We start from the raw sequence: 18,906 nt of genomic DNA, 5'->3' as shown, positions 1-18,906 counted from the left end.
TGTTTCCTTTGACCTAACATTTGAAGCACAAGACTCAGGTTTCTCAGTAGTTTAGACTTCCAGAAAGCTCTGAGGACTTTCTTATTTGGGAGACATAATCTTCAATATTACCTTCCTAATCTCCCATTATGGCTTTCCATTTCTGTCTTTGTATTCATCTTAAACTCTCTTCAAACATATATGTTTTTATTAAAGCCATGTCAAAATCATTTAGAAAATGTTTAAATAGAATTAATATAATCAAAATAAAATAAAATATTCATTTTTCTGGAAAAAATATGTTTTGGTGCATTGATAAATCCTATCTATTCTAAACATGGGTCAAAAATTTTATGGAAGAAAAAGAGAAGTAAAGCAAAAATGCACTGAAACTGAGAGTTGCCATCAACTACTTTCTGAAAAATATTAAATTTCTATAAACTTACAGTAAGATTAAAAAATAATGTGCTATGTTGAAGACTGATGCATACATATTTGGGTTCCAACATTTACTACTTTGGCCATAAATAGCTTCACAAATAGCTTGCAAAACATATAATAAATAAATAATTTATAAAGCGTAAGCAAGCCAAGTACTTCAGAACCATAATCCAAATGTTACGTCATGTTTTTAAGAAGGAAGAGAAGGAATACGTTCTGATCATTCAAGGATACCAATAGCAGATTAGAATATTTATGCCTGCTGATTTTTTTCTGTCTCTCAGTAAACAATTCCAGAATGTCTGTGAGCAATAATGTGCTATAACAACACTTGTAATGACATTTGTATATTTTAGCTTCACATCTTTAGCAAAGAATGTAAAACATAGGAGTAAATGTCTTACTGACATCATTAAAATAATCAGGGATAATTCAAGTAAAGACAGATTAAATGATATTCTAAAGCTTACCGGGGCCATTGAGTCAGGAAGAGAAATCAGGTCTCTTGGATTTCAACTCCAGTGTTCTAATCACTGGTTTGTTCAACTCCTGTGCAAAACACCCACACACAATACACAATGCATAAGCCCCCTTGCTATCAAGTGGTTGTCAAAAGAAACACGCCATTACCTTTCCCACATACTGAGGCTCGGAGCCCATGTATTCCTCCAGCACAAAAAATTGATTCCATACCCAGCCACGTTTAACTCTGTGGAGATGTGATTGCCGCCCAGGCAGGTGGATGACATTATCTGCTGGTTCTGTGGCTAAAGACTGTTGTGGCTGTGGTTGAAGTGGCGTTAGGAGACCTCCATCAAACAGGACCCAGAGAAGCAGGGATAAGCAGTTCCTTGTAAGCATTGGCAAAGGCTTTCCTGCAGCCAAGTAATAAAAACTCCAGCACTTAATGTAGAATTGTGGAATCCAGGTTTGGGGTGTCTGTGGCCTCCACCACTTGGCTTTCTGTTTTATGGCAGAAATGATAATGCAGGCATTAATCCTTTTGATGAAAAGGCTTCTGCTGTATTATATTCCATCTAAAGGGACCTATAAAACAGATTAACAAAGATACATCAAATTGATAGAATTGCATGATGATAGTTGCTGAAATTCTCATTTTGTCTGCCAACATTTAAACAAACAGAGAAGAAAGACTGGAAAAGAATTTTATTAGTAAATGGTCACTGCTATTCAACCTGTAAGCTTATATAAACTATCTTAAGTCTCCTTTAGATTTGAAAAAGGTATTGGTTACATTGAAGCAAATGGTGTATCATAAACAGAAGCAGTCTTCTCTTTAATTAATCATTTTTTTGTCTTTTTTTTTATTAAGGTATCATTGATACACAATCTTATGAAGGTTTCACATGAGCAACATTGTGGTTACTACTATGTAGATAACCATATCACCCATATTATCAAGTAACCCCCCACACACTCATTGCAGTCTCTGTCCACTAGCACAGTAAGATGCTATAGAGTCATTACTTGCCTTCTCCGTGTTGTACTGCCTTCTCCGTGACCTACCTATTTGTGATTGCAAATTATAGTGCCCCTTAATCCCCTTCTCCTTCCTCCCCATTCACCATTCCCGCCTCCTTCTATTTGGTAACCGCTAGTCCCTTCTTGGAGTCTGTGAATCTGCTGTTGTTTTGTTCCTTCAGTTTTGCTTTGTTGTTATATACACCACAAATGAGTGAAATCATTTGGTATTTGTATTTCTCTGCCTGGCTTATTTCTTAACCATCATTTTAAAGATAAAACACAGGTCACTATTTTTAGAGTGATCTAAGTTAAACCACTTTCACAACAATATATCACACTATTGACATTTGGGGTGGGATAATTATTTGTTATTGGGGATCTATCTTGTGCATCTGAAGAGTTTTAGCAGCATCCTACTCAATATGTGACAGTAGAATCCACCCCACTCCCAGTTGTGACAATCCAAAATATCTCGATATTGCCAAATATGCCCTGGAAGGGGCAAAATTGGCCATGAATGAAAACCACAGATTTAGAGAAAAAGAAAAAAAAAAAACACAAATTTTTAATAAAAAATAATCCCAAAATTAGAGAATAGAAAGAACCAGACCACCCAGGAAAGAACAAGTTAAATTACTAAATGTAAAAGCAATGGTCTTACTGATACGTAAATGACTGGTAAAATGTCAGGTGGCTTTATATGTCTTTATAATATTTAGCTTAAAGAAATGCATCTGTAGCCTTGAGTATGTGGGAATTACTTCGCAGAAGGTGTGCAGCACAGAGCGACCTTGCACCCCTATCAGATGGACAACCTCTACTCTGCATAGAGGTAAAATGAGCTGTGAACTTTTCCATACAAGCTTTCTTTCATTCACATATGTGAGGTTTATTGAGTGTCAGCAATGCACAAAATCCTTTATTATATAGTAGATGGTATCATATGCCAACCCTTGCCTCTCTTAAATCAAAAATACATTTAAAGCAAAACAACCAATTAAATAAATGAGATCAAATTTACAAGTGTTGTAGTGTACATTTGAAAGCAAACAGAACATCCGATAGTAAAACTTAAGTTGTGAAAGCCAGTTATAGGCGACAATTGCTCTGAGAACTGAAGGAACAGAAGCAACTCTATTATATAAACAGACATGGGGAAAGTGTGGCTTGAGCCAGAGAAATTTGATGCATTTTGTACTAGGGCACGATGCCCTCAGCCTAATGGCCAAAAATATCAGAGTCCAGAAATTATATAATGCTTCCAAAACAAGAGAACTAAAATCAAGACCAATACATGTTTAATTAAATGTTTATAAAACATGGCATTTTGTCAACCTGTCAGCTGCAATTCAGTTCAATGCTTATTCAGTTATATATAATGTCATTAAAAGTATAATGCATCCCTCACAAATATTCAAAATTAAACACTTAATGTGGGAGCCATTCACCATGCTTCAGATATGAGATGGAAACTAACTAACAGTAATACCCTGAAAGTGTTCTATAAGGACACTCCCCAGAGGATGAAATCAAACAGGATATCATATTTTTTCTATTGTCTGAAGTGATGGATACTGACAAAAAGCATTAACGTATATTTCACTGCATCTCTTCATTTTGTTCATAAAAAGTCAACTTAAACTTATATTGTACAATATGGTAACCACTATGCAAATGTGGCTATTGAGTTGAAATCTGGCAATTTGTGGTTGAGATTTTAAATTACATACCAAATTTCAGATAATTAATAAGAAAGATGATGTAAAATATCTCATTAATTTCTATATTTATTACTTGTCAATTTGATAATATGTTGGGTATATTGAGTTAAAAATATAGGCTATTAAATTTAACTTCACCTTTTTCTTTTCATTTTTTTAGTATAGTTCCTAAAAAAATTTGAGTTATATATGCCATTTACATATGTGGTTTGTATCATTTTTCTATGAGACAGCATTGATTCAAACAACAGAGTTTATCACACAAACTGTGATTTCTATTTAAGTAATTTATTCATAAAATTCAACATCAAATAACTAACATGAACTGTATCATGCCTATATGACACTATATTTAGAAGGTTGGACAATATTTGCAACTATTTTCAATAAGCCTCTATAAGCATAGTGTGCACATTTTCCTCATCTGTTTTCAAGTTTAAATGGGCAACATTGAAATCCAAAGTGTTTTAATTTCTTAAACTTTCTGTTTGTTCCATATTTCTTCCCATATTGTCAATCCTAGCCTAGTCATACAGAACAGATGGAGAGAACCATGAGTAGAAAAGTGGATGGCAGGAATTCTGACTTCCCAAACCTCTTCCAGTATATGTAACTAGGTTGTATTTTTGTCTTCCTGTTCCATGAAATTTTTCTCCACTTTTTGGGAATGTGAGATATGAACACTCAGATTTTAGAGAGCATTGGCATTTTCAGTTTATTTCATTACAGTAGTGTCTTTTATTTTACATCAGAGATTTTTGATGTTGGATATCTGGCTATATTTATCATCATTGCCACCAATCTGGTTCCAGCTACTCTTTCTCTTTTGAAGTCAAAGATGTCTGTAATTTGAATTTTGATCCCCTACTGAAATAACCTCTTAGAAATTCTATTCTACCCATGCCTTCCCCTTCTGTGACACTGCAATGTGTGTCTGTAATGTGAGGGGATTAGCTCATAAATTATTGGTAATTAGGAATATAACATGGAAAGTACATTGTTTCATTACTTAAACCCCCAGCACTATTATGGGTCACTATTATGAGGATTTCCCAGAGGGACGTAAAAGGACCACCATCCCCCAAATTGTAAGAGCTCCTGTTGCACCAAAGAATGACTCGGACAAGTCCAGCTTGGTGAGTCAATGAGTTTTATTAAGGGGTTACTTACAGAGCGGTGGGCAACATTCTTGCAGGGGCCCTGCCGAAGTCCCCTCCCTGCTGCTAGCCTAGCTGTTATCAGGGACTGGGAAAAGGTACCACCTGCAGAAATGCAAATCACTGTGTGTAGAAAAGCAGGCAATCATGGATTTCCTTCTTACCTCGAAGTTTCTGTTCAGACACAAAGTAATTCTGCATTCCCTGTGCCTTGCCCTAGTGTTAGGGGAACAGCGGGGACCTCCTCCCTGTTTCAAAAACTGCAGTCCAGCAGTTCAGCTGAGCAACTAGTTCTATAATGGCTTCCCTTTGGTCAGGTTTCCAAGGATCACCTATGCTACAGTTGCATCACCAAAAAGTAGTAAAAGGTTGAAGTTACCTGGCTCTGGGGAGGAGAACAGCATGGAAAACAATCCCCACTTCCCTCACATCCACATACTTTCTTTCTTTGGCTGTCTTTGGACACATTCTATCCCAGTGTACTGTGTTTGTCCAAGTCCCCCTTTCTCTTTCTCTAAGCAGGCTGATCCTTCTTTATATCCCTGCCATCAAATTATTTTCTCCTTTTTTCTTAAAATAGAGTTTTATATTTACAGGGATATTTACTTAGGGTAGTCTATGTTTACTAATTCATTGCAATGATTGTTGCTAAGGGTGACTGCGTAAGTGTTGGGGATCTGCACATAATCTTATTTTTTGGCTCCATGAATTCTGCTATTTTAGTATGAATTCTGCAGAATGCAAAGCTTTTGGAACTCATAGACTTAAAAACATCTGTAATTAAACATGTAAAGCCTTTTCATTGCACACTAGGGATGTAATGCATAGCATGGTGACTATACTTAACAATACTGTATTACATATTCAGAAGTTGCTAAGAAAGTAAGTTTAAAATAGAGGATTTCTAATATGATACTCATGGGCTTAACAGGGCCTACATGATCTACCTCTGCAAGAGACTTGCCATTCTCTCCCTCTCCCAACTTCAAACCCTTTAGTTTTTATTATTAACAATAGTAGTAATTTATATCATAGATGCATTTATATGATTATTTGTTACTATTTTCTGGGAGAAGTGATGGGGTATAGAGGGGTTATGAGAACAGCAATGGTGCCTCTGTTGTCATCTGCCTCTGTTCCTGGTGTCTACAGTATTAATGTGCATATAATAGTACCAAATACATGTTTGTTGTTTGAGTGGATCAGTCATTAAATGATAGTCACCAATTTTTATTGAAAATTTATGTTCCACATAGTGTTATATGTTCTGTACATTATGACTGCTCTATGAAGGAGCAGGTTTTTTTATGCCCATTTTACAGATGAAATGGAGGAACAGAGAAGGTAAATGACTTGGCCATGGTCTACAACTTAATACATAGCAAGTGAGCTTGACACTGGGCACTCTGACTCCAGAGTCCACCCTCTTGGATGCCCTCATATGCTGCCCCTATATTAATGAATGCCTAAATAGATGAAAGCACGAAGAGTTTCAAATTCTAGCAAGACCAGGAATATGAGCTTAAAGACCTGAGTTCCAAATTCTTTTTCCAAAGCTAAGTAGGCATTTCAATATTAGCAGTTTAAGTTTTTTAAACTCATTTAGATCCGTAAAATTAGGGCAGAGATTCATGACTCCCAGCATTCAACCACCAGGATGCAAAAAGAGACACATAATTCTAGGTACAGACAGAAAGAACAAAAAATTAACAGTAATTGACAGGGCCAGTGTGCTACCAGGACTGGATGGTGGCTGAAAATTAACTGCACAATAGTCCAGTTAATCCACGTGGCAAGGCGCTAGACAGGCCAGGTGACCCAAACTAGGTATTTATAGAGAGCAAGGGAAGGTGGTTCCCAGCTGTGCAGGCTTCTTTGCAGTTAGCCTGAACTGGGGGTGCCATGCTGGGGTCAGTCAGATGAGAAGGCAGCCTGTTAGACCTACTTGAGAAATCTGAATGTGGTGGTCACTTCCAGCCTTGATAGACTTACACGAACCATAATAAAATAAATGAATAGAAAGATGGGCTTTGGCACAAGACAGACCTGAGGAATAATTTTTAATGATGTCACAGCATAGTTTTACACTGAGTGAGTGTCTATTAAGGAGTATTTAAATTGTGGAGGATACAATCAACAGTATTCTTATGTTTTTGAAGCTGTGTATGTTGTGAAATAAAGTATTTTGTAATCTCATCACTCTATCAGAACGGTTATATGTATGCATTTCCTAACTCATATTATTGCAGCATGATCCTAATATCTATTCCAAGACTAACGCTGCAGTGCTGGAGTGAGCAGATGAACAGATAGTATTTTCAGTACTTGATGCCGCTCCCAGCAGATCCCAGCCTGCAGCCACAGTTGTCAGCCGGGGAGCTTTTAAAGTGTTGTATCACAACAAAAGTAATACAAGGAGATTGAAGGACTCTGGCTCTTAAGTGAAAAGGAAACAACTCCCCCAGGCATGAAACGGTCTGAATTACAAAGAAAAACTATGCTGAGCCATCAACCTGGGTACACTTGCCCCAGTACCAATGGTGTTGTTAGAAGAACAAGAGTAGCAGACTTATTCTGAGGTGTCAGCACCCTACGGAAACATGTGAACCTTAAAGAAGACATATTTGTTACAAAGGACATAACCAGAGGTATGTTTTATTCCATATACTGGATTTCAGGCATAGTGTTTAAAAATTTATATTTATCTATTATTCCTAAACTTCTGTAGAGCCAAAGTGGCCTTCCAAAGACTTTCCAGACCTGATGATGAGTCTCTGGAGCCAAACACTCCTTTTAGCAGAAGGGAGATTTTTAAAAACGGTCATAAATCAAAGTTGGGGATACTCAGATGTGAAATACCTACTGATGGCTTTTCTGTTGTGTGAAGCTGAGAGAGAGCCCACTGCTGTGGTCTCTGCACTTATTTATTTAATTGTGGGTGTGTTTGCTCTTAAGAATAAAGGGGTTTATTTCATATAAATTACACCAAAAGGGTCTTTCTTTGTTATGTCTATTAAGATGACAATATGTTAATTATTACAAATGATTCTCTATTGTGGGTAACTTTCTAAGGCTGCCTGCATATTGGATAACTCTTTAATGATGACCATGCCTGTGGCCTATGGAGTAATTTTTGAAGGACACTTCCCAAAGTTAAAAATATATACATTTATAGCCTCCCACGTAAGAAGAAATTGCCTTTTAATTTGAAGGGAGGCCTTCTTTTCTGTATCACAAAAAAAGTGAAATTAGTGGAATCTCCGAATTACTAACATGTCAACCCTAAACTTTGTATTTGCCTTCGCGTCCCTCTACCTTGAAAGCATTATCTTTAAATGTGATTCAACTTTACATTTTAAATTTCTGCTTCATACCATATAAATGTATTATCATGAATTATCATTTAATAATTTCAGGTAAATCTGATAGTTTAAGAATTTGACTTAGAAAAATTATCTGAAGGTTTTAACAGGCACAATGTTATGTAAAATTTTTAACTTTTGTATAGAAATGAAAGTAGGTCTTGGAATGCCTTTGGGGATTAAGAAATATCCCTACCACACCTCCCTTGGTCCTAGTAATCCTGTATCAAAAGGTAAATGTACTGTTTTTGGTGCTGGTGCAGCAAAACCTTAAACCAATTTTTCTATTTTATGGATTTGACATTGAGACGTAGAGAAGCAGAAAAGGTAAACCCATTTATGTTGCCTCTTAGGAGTGAAACAAAGATGCCTCAAGGTGGCAATTACTCTATGATCTTAACTGGTGGAGTTCATTGATCCTTGTTCCCTAACTCGTCCAGATCCATTTTCTCTATTGAACACTGTTAAAAAAAAGAACAAGAAAGAAAGAGATAACAAGCCTAGGGTGGAGTCACTTGTCGCAGGACAGCAAACCAAGAATTACTTACAGTTCAACTTCTTCCAGGAGCAGAATTCTAAACCAGTGAGTCTGGGATTTCCTTGTCAGCATTAGTGAAGTAATCTGCCTGAACAGACCTCCAGCCTTCTCGTTAGAGAAGATAAACTTGCCTGAAATAATCTTTTATTTTCTTTTGCTAATAACCTCCTTTCCCTGCCTCATTACTGCCTATAAAGTCCTTCCATTTTGTACACATCTTCAGATCTCCTTTCCACATTCTAAATGGGATGCTACTTCATTTATGAATCACTGAATAAAAGCAATTTGATCTTTACATTTACTCCATCAAATTTTGTTTTTAACATATTTGGTGGCAATGACAGTTCCAAAGTGAACTTTTGACAGCCACTGGGGAAAATGAAAAACACAGGCATGGTACTCAGCTGTAGCTCTGGGCCAGGGGGTTTCCCAGCTCTAGGCAAGTTCACTCTGGATTTAATGATACTAAATAATGACAACAGAACATTAGGGATATAAAGTCTTACACCAGGCTTTATTCTCATGGTGGCAGGTTGAATATTAGAATCATGCCTACATCCAGCAAGTTTGCATGCAGCAAGTCCATCTCCATCTCCACCTCCGCTCCAGTATCTGTGCCAAGCACTGGGTGGAGCTCTTTATATAGCAATACAGGCAATAATGGCTTATTGCCAAGATGTGTGCAAGCATGCTCCTGCACAGTAGGCCAAGTATTACATCATTGCACATGCACAGTGGATGAGTAATTAGGATCAGGTGAGGATCCTGATTATGGAACTTCCATTTACCTGCAGCAGCAAACCCTTTGAGTTCCCATCTTTTTGGATGTTTCTAAGTGCCCTGAGTAACTTATTTTTAGTTTTGAGCTCTGTTTTCTTTCCTTTGAGCTCCTCATCTAGTTTGGCTTTCCAGTCAATAACCCATTAGACTGGAAAGTATGGCTCTTGGTTTTGTCCCAAGTCCCCAGATTTAATGTTGGGAACTGCTGGTTGTATCTGCAGTTCCTCAATTGTTCTAGTCAGTCTACAGTCTCCATTTTTGGGGGTCTGTAGATTCAGTCCTCTACAAACCCCAGATTCTATGGGGTGAAGTACTGATAGTTTGTACTGCAATTCCCAGGTTTTTGAGCAGAAACTCACAGTCCTTGATTCTCTCCCCAGATTCCATGTTGGGAACTGTTGGTGGCAGCTGTAATACTCCATTTGTTTAGAACCAGTCCACATTGCCCATTTGTTTGGATCTGCTTATTCAATCCTTTCCCCCAGTCTAAAGTTGCATGGGAATTGTTGTTAGCAATTGGAATCAGATTGGGTCTGATTTGAAAATTGGACTATGTCCATGGTCAGACTGGGTCCAGTAAAGGCTATTGCTAATGGGGATCTGAGAAGCTAGAAAGCCACAAAAATTGGGGGACACAGGTCAAACATTTAGGGGCTCTTAGAGCACTCCCAACCTCAAGAAAACTCCTATGATAAGTGGGTCATGGAACACGTCAGATTGACACTAGGTTGCCTGCCCACCTCAATAAAATTTCCGTGTAATGAGGCACACTATAAAACATCCCACAGTTCCCAACCCTATGGCATGTCCCTCTTAGCTATTAGTCTGGTTATGAGAAAGCCAAAATCCTAGCAAAAAGAAATGGGCTCCTCTATATCTAAAGAGTTGAGTTCATCACTGTCTGTCATACTTGCTTATTTTATGAATAGTACTGTGGTCCGGAAAGCTGTAGATACTTTAAAAAGTGGAAAATATTACTAAAGACAACCTATAATTATGATAGCCATTATGAGGAATGTTCTAATTGTATAAGGTCATTCATTTAAATAAGAGCACTTGAAAGTAAGGGTTCCCTTATCAAGAAAACACAATGGGACACCTATTTTTTATTTGGTATGTAGAAGCTTCCCAAAGTCTCCAAGGTTCCAAAAGAACTTTACTGAAATATTTGTTGCAAACATTTCAACATAGTTGGATGGGTGTGTCAGAACTTGATATCATTTAGAGAGCAACCCAATTCTTTGAGGAATTAAAAAGTGCTGTCCTTGTTTTGCAAAATTAGTCTTTCTAGGACCAGAGGTCCAACTCTAGAAAAAATTCAAAGCCCACCAATCCTTTTTACCTATCTCAGACCTTCCATATTTATCTCAAAATGCTTGTAAGTATTGTAAAAATTCTGTTTTGAAGGGAACAAAACTCAATAGGAATCTGTTTTCCTTGTGACAGAACATAATTGGAAACATTGGCTATACTACCAAGGCTTTGACTGAAATGGTATTGCAGGTAAATCTACTGCCTAATCCTAGCTTGGCTTCCTGGCCTCAGAGGCTTTTGAGAGTTCAGTCTAAGACTCCTTATGAGAAATTCTAGCAAGTCAGTCTTACAAAAGAATAAAAAACCTACATGGTCAATCACTATTCTTGCTACACTTATGTAAATAATCAGGTCAAGTTTAATGCAAAAAATTAGTTTTATTGTGACTATCTTTGGTAAAAAAACGGGGAATATTGTAGAGAGAAAAATTGCTATTTCCATCCACTTATATATATTAGATTCTAATCCAGTTGATTGGCTTTGAGGTTTTGTTATATACCCATAAACCAAATTTGAGCCTGAATTTTTTTCCAAATATCTTGGTAGAAATCTCCAAACTGATGCTTACAGTTGTCTCTGACCCTTGTGATTTGGAATCAGTAAGAAAAAAGACTGCCCTTGAATCTCCTTGGAAGGGACGATACCAGGTCCTCCTCACCACCCTACATGACAGCCAAACTTCATGGACTTGAGCCTTGAGTACACATCTTAAAGCGAAGTAGGCTTCACCTGATACCTGGTCTTGTACAGATGCCTAGACCTCTGAATCAAATTGACAAGGAAGAAAAGTAGGTGGTATCGGAGTGGACTGCTTCTTTCCAAGACAATGGAGCAAGACTGAATTTGAAACCCTTTCTTTTTCGCCTTCTTTCCTTTACTCACCAACAGCCAAAGGATAGCACCATCATCCATATCTCTCAGGCCCTTGCTAGTGGGGAAACCTTTCAGATGCTGGATTAGTCACCCAAAATTCTGATCTGTCCATGATGCTAGAGACCCCCTGGTCCATTTCCTTGTTTCTGGTTAACAACCCCACACTTGGGGAACTCTACATCCAGTCTCTATGCAAAGAATGGGACACAAAGCAAAGACCACCAGAATAAAACTGCCCATATGGTCCATTAATGCTTAGATTTTACTGGACTCCATGACTATCACCTTTCCAGTCCTGAACCGCAGATTCGAACAGGAATTATCAGGAGGCATTCATGATTCAGAATTCATTTTCTGTGGCAGGGCCTTATTTCCCTGATTAGGAACTTCACTTCTCCTTAACTCTTAAAAGATATTACAGAATCCACTACAAAGCAATAGCCAACCAACAAAAGTCCTTAGACTCTTTGGCCAAGGTTGTTCTTGATAATAGGATAGCCTTTGATTATTTTACAGATTAGCAAGTAGAGGTATCTTGTGTTATAGCCAGCACCACCCTCTGTACATGGATTGAAATTTTGGGGAAGTTATGTAAGATCTGTGAGCAAGCCACTGAGATTAAAAGGGCTTCAACAGGGTCTTCATATGATTAGTTTAGGTCTCAGGAAACATGGTTCCAAAGTGAACACCAAACATTGAGAATTGTCCAGTTTATAGACTTCTGGGGGGTTGTATTCCCTCAAAAGCTTTAAATGCATGTTCACAGCAAATAAATACTCTCCTTAAAACTGGAACTTCCTCAGAAAAGCAAAGAGGATGGATGGCCAATTGATAGATTATGAACCTGGAAGTGTGCCCTATAAATGTCACAGAGATTAAGCAAAAATGTCATGACCTAGGGTATACTGCACCAAAGATTAACAAAGCTGTGAAAACTACCAAGTAGTAGCTGAGAAAGGCACTAACGCCTTAAATTTTTATCACATCTCTCATGTAGGCTGAGAGTTTTATCTGAAATGGGGAGTGGTGAAAAAGAAGAAATAACAGACCCCAGGTAGAGTTGTTTGCCCTCTAGAACAGCAAACTAAGACTTACTTGCAGTTTCAACCTCTAGGAATGCAATTTTAAATCAGTCTGCCTAGAATTTCCTGGTCAGCATTATTAGGTGATCAGCCAGAAAAGACCCGAATCAACTAAAATAATACTGGTATCTCCAGTAAGCCAGGAAAAATTATTGTTAAAAAAAAAAAAAGAAACTCAACATCGTACGTCTTTTCAGTATGTGATGACAAGGGACACAATCTCTCTCTTCCTCTCTGAGAACAGATTTGAGTACACATTTACTTTCATGGTGTGATTTTAACTGCATTGTTAGGATACCTTTGATATGATGTTCTGAAAATGGCACTTTACATCTTTGGTTTTCCTCTAAAAATCCCATAACACTAGTCTAATCATGAAAAGAGCAGTAGACAAATCCCAACTGGTGATATTCTATAAAACACCTGACCAGAATTCCTCAAATATTAAATGACATTAAAAACAAGGAAAATCTGAGAAGTTGTCACAGCCAAAAGGAACCTAAGGAAACATGATACCTATACGTAATGGATGGGATTCTAGAACAACAACTACAAAGGGCATTAGGGATGAAGTAGGTATATATGAATAAAATATGGACTTCAGTTAATAATAATGTATCAATATTGATTTTTTACTTGTAACGTGCTATACTAATGTAAGATGATAATATTAGAGATATGTGGGTGTCAGACACGAATTCTGTCTTATTGTTTCACTTTTTCTGTAAATCTAAACCTATTAAAAAAAATAATTTTTTAAAAAATAGAAAAAGGAAAGCATGGATTCAGTAATGAAAATATTTAACAGAAGAAAAAGGCAAAGGAAATTTACACCAAAACAGTAGAGAGGAATTTTAGGAAGAGAATGGCATGTAGTCTCAGGGAGCAGATTGAAGCAGAAGAATTCCAAGATGTATGACATAAAGGAGGGGAAATTAATGGATTAAAACTAATGATTACATGGTATTTTTAAATGACAGGAAATTCACACTTCATTGGAAAGTCTGTTGGTGAATTAATGATTAGCAATAGGAAAATAAGCAAACAAAAAGAGGCAATTATCCATTCCTTAGAAAAAAAAATTACCAGAAATGAAACGGGATCACATTATCACATAATTGTATTCAAAGATGAGAATACAATTTTTACAGCATTATGAGCTTGCCTACTTTAGAACATAAAACAATACACTTATGAAAATATTCCCTAAAACTGCAATGGGGTATGGGGGAGGACTTGATAATATGGGTGAATGTAGAAACCATATTATTTTTCATATGAAACCTTCATAAGAGTGTATATCAATGATACCTTAATAAAAAAATAAGTAAATAAAAATAATGAAAAAATGGGAAAAAAATTCACTAGAAATTTGTGTTTAACAAAGCTCCAGAGGAAAACCAATTTTAAAGAAATTGAAACTATTTTTGTAAATTGAGAAATTGTGGTCATATAAATGAGACATTTAAAAAATAATTGCTGATGAGTGGCTAAGATTTCATCATCTAGAGGCTTGGCCAATAGCTAAAAATATGGTACAGTGTACTTTCTGCCAGGCACAGGAGAAATTTACTCAGAGTAATGGGACAAAATTGAGAGACAAAAAACTATTTAGAGACTACCTCTGTAAATAATTAAATCTTCAGTATTAGGGATAATTCAAGGGCTGAAAGCCACAGGATCTCCATTTTGATTACCACTTCTAAATGCCTGGAAGAAGTATACCTTGTATTGGAAAGAAGTTTGGATTTTTACATTGCCTTTAAATTTTGTATCAACAAAATAAGGGAAAATGCTCTAGCTCTAACAGATTGGGGAAATTTTGTACAGCCACTAGGGACTGATGGAGAGCTGCTCAGAAGATCCGTTTAGAGTAAGATTAGATTAAATCCCAGTGTAGCAAAGCTGCCAAGATTATCTAAAGATCTTAAACTTCATTATATCTCTGAGTAATCTTCCTGAATTCTCAATTTTATGAAGCTAGTCAGTATTAAAGAGGAAAAAACAAAATATTAGGGTGCAAAACCTCTAGAATAGCATGGTAAGGGGTGCAGCAGACATTCTCCATAGCAAAACAGCAATTTTACTGAGAATATTATTTTAAAACAATTATTTGAAGTTGCTGGAAATTGTCTTAAGCGTATACAGCAGATGGAGAAACATTCATTAGAGGAAACCTACGAAATCTTGGTAAGAACAGCGAAAGCATCTGTGACACTGAGTCATGTCCTACTTCCTTAGATGACACTTTAACATTTATACATTCCAAGTCTCTGTTACAGAGGTGCTATTCTCTGGGCATGTGTAGCCAAGAAGTTGGAGGCTCCCTCTCTATCCACCTCCTAATCACAAATTATGGTTTCATTCCAGAAGGAAAAGCCTGGCAGTGTTGATTCACATCCCTCCTCTTCAGTCTTGTGTTGCAGAAATGCCATTTCAGGCAACTGTGCGGAGAGGGTGTGACTCTCTTTCTCACCAGCGCCCACTCAGAGAGGGAAAGCTCAACTCTAGACACACCAGGTTGAGATTCCATGGGCCCAGTCATCCCATCTCAGTTCACTTGTAGGGAGGGCAAAGGTTCTGTATTTGTAGGGACAAACCAGAAGGCCAGCGGCTGCTACCCCACGACCAATGCCCACTCAGTGTGAGGTGGCACTGTAGGAAAAGTGGGTCCTGGCTCTGCTATTCTGCTGCAGGCAGTCCTCGCAGGGTGAAGAAGAGCTGAAAACACAGGGAGCTCCATAGGTCTGCTTGAGGGAACACACTTTATTTCTAACATAATGTGAACTGCTTGTCTAAAAGTGTTGAAAATAATGGAGATCTTAGTGAAGAGCAATTATGAGGAATTTGGTGAATCCAAGATACAAGAAAAATAGCCAAGTAGCCAGAAGTTTAACAGAGAAAACCAGGCAGAAGGACAACCACGAAGAGCCCTTTGGGTTCAGCCAGTCAACTCTGACATTGAAAAGACTGCGTACATCTGCTTAGGTGTATTCACTCACTAGAAATCACTGCAAGGAAAGAAACAGATACAAAGCATTCCCCAGGCTGCCTCAGACAAATCAGCAGAGGGTGGGGGCCTCACCAGCACAAGGGGCTTAAATTCAGCTTCAGACCAAATACTGACTGAGCAATAAGCTAGTCTGACCCAGGGGCAACTCTTAGGAAGCCGACCTTAAAGATTATACTCAGCCCTTGCAGTCTGGGAGAATGTGTGTATCCCCAGTTTTGTGCCCTCTCAGGAGCGATTAGAGATGGAAACTCCCAGGAACCAGACTAGGCTGAACAGGAAATTTAAAAAATGCAAATTCACTATATAGTAATAGCAGCCTACATGTCACACTGATATCCAGTGGTAGAGGGTAAACCTAATAGGCTAAGGGTCTTAAGCACAGCCATTGACCAATAGGTGGCTCCTGCTGATGCAGGGCCAATACCATATGTAGCCAGATTAAAGCATCATAAAGGGAAAACATGAACAAGCACATCAGGCTGCATATTGTGGAGGTAATAGACTTTTATGAATGAGTTCATCTAGTTCACTGAACAAATACACAATCAAGTGAACAACAAGAGCTGACCCCTGGGGAGAAGACTGGAGGTTCAGTAAGCATTGTTCTTACGATATGTTACATATAAAGTCCAGTTTTCAACAATTACAAGACATGCAAAGAACTAGGAAAATGTGACCCATACTGGAACAAAAGTAATCAGAGAAATTAGGGTTTGAAGGGCCAAGCTGACAGACTTAGAGGACAAGGGCTTCCAAGCAGCTACTGTAAACTTGGGCTTTTGAGCTAATGGGTCCTAGCCTGTAGGGAAGAAGTGAACATCTGAGGGGGCTCATTTACAGGGCCCAGGTTTGGCTTATTTATATAATACCATGCAATGGAATATTATTTGGACTGAAAAGGGTTTAAATACTGCTGCTGGTTACAACATCAGTGAACTTTGAAAACATTATGTTAAATAAAAGCTAGTCACAAAAGACCATATATTGAATGGATTTCATTGATGTGAAATGTCCAGACTAGGCAAATATATAAAGACAAAGGGTTCATTAGTGGTTGCTGACAGCTGGTAGTCAGGGTGGGGTGTCAGGACTAATTGCTTTGGCTTTGGGGCTCCTCTTAGGGGTGGAAGACAAAAATAACCTAAAATTTGACTGTGGTGATGATGGTATAATCATATGAAAATACTGAATTGTATACATACGTATATAAGCACTGAATTGTATGCTTTAAATAGGTGAATTGTGTGGTGTGGAACTGATCTCACAATAGAGTTGTTATCAACAAAACAAAGCACATACACACACCCACATACACAGACACACACACAAATGACCAAATTTTTGAACTCAAGATTTTGGATTGTAGTTAGGGACCTGAAATTGTCTTTGCTTCTTAAAGTAAATTGAATCAAGGAGGTCCCAAGTCATGCATTAATACATTTGACATGAAAATGATCAAGCTGTACCTCAATATTCACCTATGGCTCATGTTCTAGACTGTGGCCACTGATTTACCACTACTGATGCCTAAGGATTTCAACATGACCACTTAGGCATCATATAAATTCTTTAGCCTTTTACAGAAATCATGTGGACTGAAAATAGTCCTACATTTGCTTCATCTATGCTGCATCTTGATTAAGTGGGAATCAATAGACATGTTGTTTCATGTATGATTTTCTTCAAACCAGCACACAAAGGCAGTACATTTCTTTCAATGTTACTGAAGGCAGTGAACTTGGATGAAAGAGGGGTTTGGAGCCATGCCTTGACTTACGCTAGACTAAGCCTTGAAAACACCTCATAGATGCCCCAAAGGAATCCAAGTCCCTATGATCAAGAGAGCCCTTTGGTTGCAAAAACTGGTATCATGCTACTCTTTATAAGAAACCACAAAGATTTAAATAACACCAATACTTAATGGAGTTTTAGTGAACAGTTTAATTCACCAGAATAAAATAAAAAGTTTTATTCACCAGAATTCCAGAGGGACCAAGTCTAGGAAGAAAGTAAGAGTGAGATTAGCACAAACTGTTATTTCTAAGAGGAATCACCTTGGAAAGAAAGTAATAATAGAGAACATCATGACAGGGAGGGGGTGCCATGGGGTATAGGTAGGTGAGGTGTAGAGAGTAAGAGGGAAGGAGATTTGGGAGATGGGTTTTAATTTAGAAAGTGTTAATGGGCATTAAAAGGCATCAGGATGGTCCAGCTACATATCAGTACAGATTTCAAGACATACATATAATGAGGTTCCAAAGCTATCAATTGGGTTTCTAAAAATCAAGAAAGTATTTTGTCTTTCTCAAAAACATTTGTCTTTACTAACCACTTTTTAAACAGTTTTCTGATTCCTAAACCTTAAATGAAATACCAGAGAAATTTTTCTTGTAACTTAATTAAAGGATAATGAGAGAGATATTCAGGACCATAAATAAAGGTTGTATTTTAATTCTTCAAATTGAAAAGCAGTGGGGTTGAGAGAGAAAAGGAAGGAAAGCTATTATAAGAGAAAAGAAATATTAGTAAGCAGCAAATATTCTCTAATTCCATAACTCCAGACAATACTGAGATCACACAAGGCTCGCAAGACTTTTATTTTCCTTAGAGTTACCTACATTCTTCTCAAAGTTTAACTCTTAGTGTGTCTCATTGCAAAGCTTCAAATGTGAATCTCTAAAACTAGTATATAACTCTCTAAAAAGTCTTAACAATATTACTGTGGCTTCTTTATCTATAACATTATTTTTCATTTATAGAACCCACTCTACCTTTACAATATATTTATTTAAATTATAAACTACAATATTACACTGTTGAATTATTGAAGAAGTAAAATGCTATTTCCAAAAAAATTGTTTACAAATGAGGTAATGATGTAATAAACCATAGATGAGGAAACTGGGATCTGTGTATGAGACAGGTTTCTATTAAAGGTATAATCCAGGGATTGCAAACATTTTCTGTAAAGAACCAGATGAAAAGCATTTTAGTTTTTGTGGACTTTTAAAGTCTCTGTCCTAAGTAGCCAACACTACCATTGTAACCTAAAATACGTCATCAACACTGCAACCAAGTGGGCATGTCAACAAGACCATTGTGTTTGATTCTCTTCCAAATACAGGAAATGTTTTAGAATAAACTCTGGAATCTATGCAGGT

General features: G+C 37.3%; 1 protein-coding gene across 2 annotated transcripts in view; it reads right to left on the bottom strand.

Annotated features, from left to right (window-relative positions):
• CDH12 (cadherin 12) overlaps positions 1-18,906 on the bottom strand; it is a 996,051-nt gene that overhangs the window by 284,737 nt on the left and 692,408 nt on the right. For both annotated transcript variants that reach the window (XM_036896727.2, XM_036896726.2), the window contains exon 4: positions 1,051-1,467. In XM_036896727.2, coding sequence (XP_036752622.1) covers positions 1,051-1,281 — 231 coding nt within the window. In that variant the 5' untranslated portion in view covers positions 1,282-1,467. The remainder of the gene's footprint in view (positions 1-1,050; positions 1,468-18,906) is intronic.

This window comes from Manis pentadactyla, chromosome 2 (genome assembly GCF_030020395.1).
Source record: "Manis pentadactyla isolate mManPen7 chromosome 2, mManPen7.hap1, whole genome shotgun sequence".
Lineage (NCBI taxonomy): Eukaryota > Metazoa > Chordata > Mammalia > Pholidota > Manidae > Manis > Manis pentadactyla.
The sequence above is the reverse complement of the archived record's forward strand: the minus strand, read 5'-3'. Positions and strand labels throughout refer to the sequence as shown.